Source organism: Chenopodium quinoa, unplaced genomic scaffold (assembly GCF_001683475.1).
Source record: "Chenopodium quinoa cultivar QQ74 unplaced genomic scaffold, ASM168347v1, whole genome shotgun sequence".
NCBI lineage: Eukaryota > Viridiplantae > Streptophyta > Magnoliopsida > Caryophyllales > Amaranthaceae > Chenopodium > Chenopodium quinoa.
The window spans coordinates 7,374,874-7,383,787 of record NW_018742484.1 but is presented as its reverse complement, the minus strand read 5'-3'; the positions used below and the strand labels follow the sequence as shown (position 1 = coordinate 7,383,787).

The 8,914-nt window shown below is 36.3% G+C and overlaps 1 protein-coding gene across 2 annotated transcripts; it reads left to right on the top strand.

Moving 5' to 3' along the window:
* Nucleotides 1–296: 296 nt before the first annotated feature.
* Nucleotides 297–7,436, top strand: LOC110719645. 2 transcript variants are annotated; one of them, XM_021898624.1, is made up of 11 exons: nt 297–1,104; nt 2,475–2,633; nt 2,725–3,022; nt 3,888–4,182; nt 4,277–4,505; nt 5,114–5,343; nt 5,497–5,700; nt 5,790–5,882; nt 5,966–6,070; nt 6,161–6,611; nt 7,091–7,436. In XM_021898624.1, exons 1-10 carry the CDS (start codon nt 531–533, stop codon nt 6,575–6,577), a joined length of 2,604 nt encoding a protein of 867 aa, XP_021754316.1. In that variant the 5' UTR covers nt 297–530; the 3' UTR covers nt 6,578–6,611; nt 7,091–7,436. The 2 variants fall into 2 exon arrangements, with proteins under 2 accessions (XP_021754316.1, XP_021754315.1); XM_021898623.1 differs by having other exon boundaries at nt 4,274–4,505.
* Nucleotides 7,437–8,914: the final 1,478 nt, after the last annotated feature.

The following is an 8,914-nucleotide window of genomic DNA, read 5'->3' as shown; positions in this document are numbered from 1 at the left end:
AAGTTTTGACCGAGTCAAGCATCGAGTAGCTTGTAAGCACGTTTAGCTCGTTAACACCTTTAATTGTTTACCATCCTAATATATAAGGAATTACATATATCTATACCTATTATTTAAAAACACAAACCATCAATGTGTTCATTGACACATGTCACCTTTTTTTTTGTTGAATAATGCCACATGTCACCTTTAAGTGTATGTACTCCATATTAAGTAAGCTGAACATAGGATAGTATTTTATGCATGGTGCACCAGGTAATAAATAAAAAAAACCGGAAATAGGATAGTAAGCTTGAATCATTTGGTAAGAATTCTTACCTCAAATCCTAGGGATTTAGAGTATGAGTTTTATCAAGCAAGAATATTTGAACAGAGATTGTGGTCACTCTACAAACAAATAAGGACGGAGGACAAAATAAAGTGATTGAAAATTTATTGTAAAAACAACCCAATTAAATACTTGGTGGATTTGACTCATTTGAGCAATATTATTACTGCAATTCATTCTTCCTTCAACCTTCCAAACCTCCATGGATTCCTCGCTAGTGTCGAGGTTAAAGAGAGAGAATGCCGAAATGGCTATGAAACTCAACAATTCTTTGAAGGAAAACAGAAATTTAACCAAAGAATTGGAGCAATTGAAGAAGGATCATGGCGAATTGCTACTCATCAACAACGATAATCAGCAAAAACTTCCCGAGTCAAGGATCGAGTGCGAAGATCTAACAGAGAGACTATCTGCAGCAAATGAGGAAATTCAGAGGTTAAAGCTCGAATTTGGGGGAAAAATTAGGGTTTTATCGAACGAGGTTAAAGTTTTGAAGAAGCAAAAAGGAGATTTGAATGAGAAAATTGGGGATTTAGGGGAGTATACGGCGAGAATTGAAGGACAACTGGTTGATTGTAGGTTGCAATGTCAGAAATTGAAGGAAAAAATCACCAAGTTCGAGGAGAAAAATCCAGAAAAATCGAGGATTACAGTGAAGAATGACAAGTTAGAGAGGAAATTGAGTAGTGTAATGACTGCTACAAATGAGCGATTTCGATCTTTTGAGAAACGCATCTTAGAATTGGAGCGAGTTGCTGCAATTTCTTCTGGTTCAGGTAATTTTAAGGTTTTGTTTGTTTGTTTTTTTTTTTTTTTTTTTACCAAGGAAAAATGAGAATTTCACTTGGTTCTTGCTGAAGTTATATAATTATGTGGTGTTCTTGTGTCATTATCTTTTGGTTTCTGTTATGTTATTCTAAATCATGTTGTTTAGCTTCAAGGCTTTCATGTATTTAATTGAGTTTCCTGGATTTCAATTGATAATCGGTCACAAATTCAGCTTATATTTCAAATTGAGGTTTGTAATTGGTTGATCTGGAGATTATTCATTGAATAAAATTGAAGGAAGAAAGAGCAAGAGGAAGGTGATTACATACTCACAAAACTAACTAAGGTCTTCAAATTCAAATTGATTGATTGAAAAGGAGGAGGAGGAAGGAAGGAATTTCATATTGAGTTATTTTGTTCTATGCTCATTTAATGGGAGAAAGAGGGAGAAGCATGCCTCACTATTGAAATTCGCTATAAATTCCGTCAATAGGTAGTGCTAATCAAATGTAATCTATAAAAAAATTGTATATTTGTTTTTACTATTTAAATACAACTTACTCGGTAGTTGTTTCCAAAAGTAGATAAGTTTTGGTAGTTGTTCACCAATTCTCCGTATTCCTATCCTTCAAATTATGCTTTGGGTTTAGAAGTATCAATCCTGTTGTAGAAACTCTCCACACATGGATACTCGGCTGTTATTTGTCAACAGAATTGTTCTAGAGGACTTGGAAGTGGAAATTGATGAAATTTCAGTAACTTACAAAAAAATATGATGTACTAAGGATTTGGCATAAGTCTATAACATACTAAAGATAGTTTTCTAGTTGACTTGTAAGATTAATGATGTAGAGACTTGGCAACTCAACTAGAGAGAGTACTGTGAGTTACCACTTACCAGACACTGCACTATTAGCTCCTGAAAAGGACTTTATATATTTATGAATAATTTTGAAATTTTCACGATCCCATGGCTAAAGCTTACTTCAGTGGATTTTTGGGTGAGGGTAGAGAAGTACGATAGAGAGTGAGTATAGGATAGAACCTCTGGATTCTAGGGATATCTTTAAAAAGGTGCTACCGTGTTAGTGCCGTTACTGGCTACTGATCCGGAAGAAAACTTGGGCAAAAGGGTGTTTGGTTTGAAGTTAGTAGCTACTATTGTGTTTTGAGTTAGAGTTGTTTGCCTGTGGACACCAAACACTCTCCATTGAAGGAGAAAATTTATGATCCAAAAACCCAAGGCTGTTTTAAGTTAATGAGGACATGATATATATGCTTATCAACATTGTTTTGTCCTTTTTCATTTAAATGACGCTTGCTCTTTTCTGTTCTTTTATTTATTTATTTTTTTAATAAAACATTATTATTGTTTTAGGTCCACAGTTGGTTGACACAAGGCACACAACTCAAGTCATGCAAGAAGGCCAAGAACAGGAGAATTATGGGCTTGAAGAAGAACGTGAAGGGCTTGTTGGAGCCCAATCTGGTCATGAAACAACAATCAATAAAGAGAAGATGGCTTCATCAATGCCAAGTATTCTCAAATTTCTGTTGGCATCGTCTCCTTGATTAATATTTGTGTTTCATTTTCTTGGCTTTGAAATGATAGCTTCCCTTTCTCTCAGGTCTGAAAACGACTAGTGCAGCTCATATCAAGGCACATACAGAGAGTTTTGGGTCTGACACAAGACCCACTAAGCCTGTTGGAACCCGGTCGGTTTCTGAAACACCCACTTCCGAAGAGAATTCAGCATCTTCTACACCATGTGTTCACAAATCTCCATCAGTATCTCCGTCCGTTGCTGAGATAAGTAGTTCTGATGACGATAGAGTATTATCTTTGCGCAAAGGTCATAAAAGGAAGCCATCATCATCATCTGATGTTTCTAACAAGGAGGATGGTGCCGGCTCCAAGAAAAACAGGTTGATTAAAAACTCTATAACTTGCTAGATATTGATAAAATTTGATAACTAGAGGATATCCAGCCTTCTACAGTCTACTATGTATGCTTTCTATCTGTGTGTGGATATGGGAGGGTATTAGTTTAGAAATCCCAAAACCCCAGAAAGACTTGTCCATCAGTAATGATAGAAGCAACCACCCAAAATAAACATTTTATAATATAAGATTTAATTGGTTAGCGTGCTGCCTTTCCAATTGAACTTTTTGCTTTAAGTTCTACAATCTTTCTTTTTTTCATATCTTTTTTTTTTCCTTGGGGGTGGGGGAGGGTGGTGAAAACAACAACCAGTGTTCATACTTAAGCTTTTTAGCAGGCTGCTTTATACTGTTTGTCAAGGCAAATTTCTGAAAGTATCAGTTCCTAGATTTCTGTATCATAGGCTATTGTCAATGCTGACATGTTGTAGCTTTGTTTTGTTACTACTGAATGGAACTCAAAGCCTTTGAATGATCTTTCAGTCTCTCCTACTTTTTATCACTGCTAAATGGCTGAAGGCCTGTGTATGGGCCTTAGTTTGCATAGTTGGTTAATCACACTTAGCATATAAGCTCAGTAAGAACGATTGGAAGAATTCTTCACAGTGTTCAGTAACTTCGCTGAAGCTGCATATTAAATGGCGTATGTAATAACTTATAAAATATTTGTTGTCTTAATCTGACAATTGTAAATTTCCATGAGTAATTAATACCATTTATGTTAGGAAATACTTCCTAAGGGATTTTACATGCTGCTTTTGTGTAATTACTGGCTTTATATTTCTTTAAAATTTTATTGATTTCCTCAAACAAGTTGGCAAATAATCTGATTTTTTTTTTCTTAAATAGCTCAAAGGAATGGACAATGTTTAAGAATGGAAAAGCTTCAGCATTTGAGAAAGCTCAAATTGCATCGACCGAACCAATGATGACAGATTATGAAAGGTTAATGAACATTGAAGAAAATGCCATGAGATTGAATACTTTAGGGAAGGAGAAAGTCACTGACAGTAGTGAGCATGATCAAGACTATGTACCTGATGATAACCATGACTCAGCTGACGAGTCTTTTGACGGTGATCAAGAGCCAGAGGTGTTTACTGAAGTAGAAGTACGTTCAACACCGAAGTCTGTACCAAAGAAGGTTCTAAAAGCCAATTATTACACCTTTTCAAGTACTTATGAATTTATGATATTTATTTATAATTAAATTACATTGGGTGTTCTTGTGCTAGAAGGCAAGGGCTAGAGAGCATGAACTTAGGAAGAAAAAGAAGCAAAAATTGTGCCCTTCTTTGGCATTGGATGATTACATGACGATGCAAGAAAAAGTGGATATAACTGAAGCAAATCAATTAGAGGTAGAAGTAAATATACCGGAACAAGATCGCTTAAGATCTAAACATCAATATTCTGACATAGATCCATCGGAAAACCAAGAGATGACCACTCTCTCGGAAAATGAAGGTCCGTGTTTTCTTTTGTCCCTTAATGACTATCTGAGCCCCTTGTCTCTTAAAGAAGCCTTGTTTATTTTTGAGGTGTCCATGTTTCATAGAAAGCACTTTTCCTAGACAGTAACTTAGTCCTTGTACGTAAATTATTGAAATATTTACTCCTAATAATTTGTTCAATCTCATAACAATCCTCGTTGCTTGCTTAACCTTTTATGTTTCCTGTTATTGAATGCAACCATCCAAAAGTTCTGGTTCCAGATTTTCTGGAATACCCATTCAGGCGCTGTTGTTAAATTGTTCATTCTCTCTTTTTAGATGATCTACCCAAAAGTTACAATACCAGATCTTGTTTGCATGTGTATTAATGATTAACTAATGATCTTTTCATCATTTAAAATCTTCACCCTTACATGTTCTGGCTCTTCCAAAAAAGAGAAACAATGTACTACACTTCCTCTTGAGTGATTAATCCAAATTGCAATCCTCAGAAGAATTTAGATTTTCTGCATCTTGTATGCATTTGGAAGATTGTGATGTACTGTAGATCCGAAAGCTCTTTAATTGATTATTACTTATCTGTCACTTGATCTTATAATATTTTTTATTTATGGATGGTAGGTCAAAATAGAAAGGGCCGAGGGCCGTCAAAGTTAACTAATGTTTATGCTCGCAAATGGGAAGATCGCGTTGTTATTTGTTGCAACGACGAAGGAAAACCTATTGGACCTAAAAGATCTGAGCTCACCAGATTTTTAGGAACCATTGCCCATAATCACAAGTGGGCACCTTTAACTTACATTAGTTGGCAAAAAGTTCCAAACAAGGAGAAGATATGGAAATTTGTAAATGTAAGTTTTCTTTTTACGTAATATTTGTATTAGTAATAAAACCCCTGAGATGAAACCTCTATGTGGCATCTGGGATGATTTAAACATTTAGTTTGAAGTTTCCCTTTGCGTGACTGTTGTCTTTTGCTGACACTAAAACATCCTTTCTTTTAGAGTAAGTACATCCTTCCAGCAAAATTAAAAGGTTGGGTAATGGGGAAGCTTGATTCATCTTGGAGGGTTTTCAAATGCCGAATCAAAAGAAACCATTACTATAAGTATGACAGCTATGAAGAGAGACTGAAGCATCGTCCGAAAAGAGTGCCTGAATCACACTTTAAAACACTTCTAGCATATTGGGATTCTAACGAGGCAAAGGTATATGAGGAATACGATCTGGTTAATTATAATATCCATTTTTTTTTCAACTTTTCCTTCTTAAAAACGTCGTCTTTTTTTTTTTTTAGAAAACAAGCTTGCAGAATTCTCGAAATCGCCAAGAACAAGATAAAATGCGCACAGCTAGCCCTGTTCCTTTGGCTGTGATTAATAACCAGATGGTGAGAAAGACATTCCACATCCCTCTTAAGATATTTAGATTTATATCTTGTAAAATTTTCTTTCTGACATATTTCAGTTACAGGAAGATGATGTGGCACCATCTAAAAGAAAGACGTTTGCGAAAACTCGAAGCCAGAAAGAAGTGGAAACAAATGATCAATCTGATGATGATACACTCAAGAAGACTGTATATATTCTGTTAATCTTGTATTTTCATAATCTTTTTAGTGATTATATGATGATACTCTTTTAATCAAGGGCTCTTTATTTGATATAGCAATCAATGAGGCGATTGGAAGCCTTGCAAGCAGATCATGGACGAGGTGTTTCCCACAAGAAGCTCAAGGAGAAAGGAGCAGATACTTCTTTAATTATACCAAAGGAGGTCATGGAGTCCATCAAAAGTGCCATAACAGCTGATGTGCAGAATAATATGAGTTCTGAAGAAGATGAATTAGTGAAAGAAAAGCAACCTCATGTTGCACAAGTAGCTGAGACGCAGAGCAGATCTGAGAAGCTTGAATGCCAGGCCTCTAAAGTACAAGATATGCAAAAGAATTTTGACACTCATGAGGAAACCATGACTCTTGATGTGGTTGCTTTAGCTCTTGCACGTCTACGCCGAAAGGACCCTAGCTTGACACCAGAAATGATTGCTAATGTTATTGCATCAACTGCTACAAATGGTGCATAACGTAACTTTGAATGTGTTTCGTGATTATTTTCAGGTTCGTATTCCCTTTCTTTTCTTTCTCTCGGACCTTTTATCATAAACTGCTATATTGTTTATTGTTCTCCACTATCATCAGCTTGCAGCCCCTTATTAGACTTTTTATTTTTCCACCTTTCTGTTACCCTTCAACATGAAGATTTAAATAATATTTGGTTGTTCGTGCTACTTGAGCATGGTTGCTGCTTTATTTTTGAAATATTCTTTCCAGCAAGGATGGTTTACTGGGTTTGGGTTTGTTAGCTTTGTAGTAGTGCCTATTTGACCTAAAATCTGATTTAGGAGGGGTTTGAGGTGACTCCCGGTTGCAATCCCTTGTTGATTTTTATGTTCTTGAAGCTGTTATTAGAGTTATTTCTGGCTTCAGTGTGAGCCTCTGTGTATCAAATACTCTGTAAGATTTGAGTTTTAGAACCTGATCTTCTCCCAGGTTCAGAGTAGTGACTTCTAGTTCCTTTCCTACTGTCTTTTCTGCAGATTTCAGCTCATTTTGCTGTCTTCGAGACTGGTTCAGAGTTTTGAAGTTGCTGATTCTGTGTTTACAAGTCTGTCATAATTCTTATCTTACCCCTGGCTTCTTGTTATTGTTGAGCAAAGCCTGTGTTTTAGTTTTGATATGCTGGTTGGTTTGCAGTTTGTACCCATGTCTGTTCATTTGCTAGGCAAGTTGCTGGGTATTTTTTCAGATAGCTCTGTCTCTTCCTTGTAATCCTTAGCCTTGCTCTTGTATTGTCTTTTTAACTTGGTATATTTTTTAGTTACAGGATGTGTAAAAATGCTCAGATATGTTTAAGAACTTCTAATTATTGAAAATGCTACTCTATCTCTGTTTTTTTTAAATCCTTTGGAAGATAAGGATAATCAAAGTAGGAAAAACTAAAGGAACGGATCAACAGAGAGGTTATTGGATACTTTTTGAATCAAAGAGGATAATTGAACCTCCCCCAGTTCCTGAAATTTTTTGTTTAAACCTAAGTGCACGAAATAATTTTTTGTTCATTAGTAATAATCATCCTCATTTAATCAGTAAAATAAGCAAAAAATACCTTTGACCAGTTCTAAGAAGAAATTATTCTTATAATGTTGGGAAATAAGTCAAATAATATGAAGCCATGGATTGGGTTGATTAATGATTTTTAATTTGATACTCGTACGATGAAGTGTACAATGAAATGTACATGTACAAACGAAATTTTTTTTAATTCACCAAACAAAGATTTCAATATATATTCAAATGTGGACTTAATTAGACTCTAAAAATTTTAGATCTTTAATCCAAGACTAAAAAAAAAGAAATGGTAGTTTCATTTTGTGCCATTTTACTTTGGGTTTTCCATTTCTTTTTGTTTGGAATCCACATTGTACCACTATATTTTAAATTTATTCTCTATCGTAACTTTTCATTAAATTTGTTTAGTATATTTCAATTGGGTGTCATAAAAATTGCCCGGTTAAAGTTTTAAGGGGATGTTTAGGCCAATAAGGTTCAAATTAGAGAGGTCAAACTTTTTAAACGCCTCAGTTTTGGTGCAAGAAAAATGTCTCGATTTACATATTTTGATTTGTTTTAAGTCGACGACGACCACCACCACACTAACCGATAACATCCACCACCACCACCTTGGCCGGTGATCCACCACATCCCCCACAATGACAACCCACCACCTTCCCTCGCCGATGGGAAGGTGGTGGTTTTTTTTATTTCCGACAACCGCGATAACTGGTTTTGGGCTTCGGTTATTTGCCACGGTAACCGGTTTTGGGCTCCGGTAATGCTGTTGCCGGAAATAAAAAAAAAAACCACCTTCCCGCCGCGTGAGGGAAGGTGGTGGGTCGTCATTGAGGGGGATGTGGTGGTTGTCGCCGTTTGGAAGGGGTGGTAGGTCGCCGGGAGGATAAGGGGTGGTGGGTCCCCAGGGAGGATAAGGGGTGGTGAACTAGTAAGGGCATGGTTGTCCATTCACACCAAATGTTGGCGGTGGTGATAATTTTTTATGGCGGTGTTTAGCAATCCATAATTTGAACTAATAAGGTTCAAATTAGAGAGGTCAAACTTTTTAAACGCCTCAGTTTTGGTGCAAGAAAAATGTCTCGATTTACATATTTTGATTTGTTTTAAGTCGACGACGACCACCACCACACTTACCGATAACATCCACCACCACCACCTTGGCCGGTGATCCACCACATCCCCCACAATGACAACCCACCACCTTCCCTCGCCGATGGGAAGGTGGTGGTTTTTTTTATTTCCGACAACCGCGATAACTGGTTTTGGGCTTCGGTTATTTGCCACGGTAA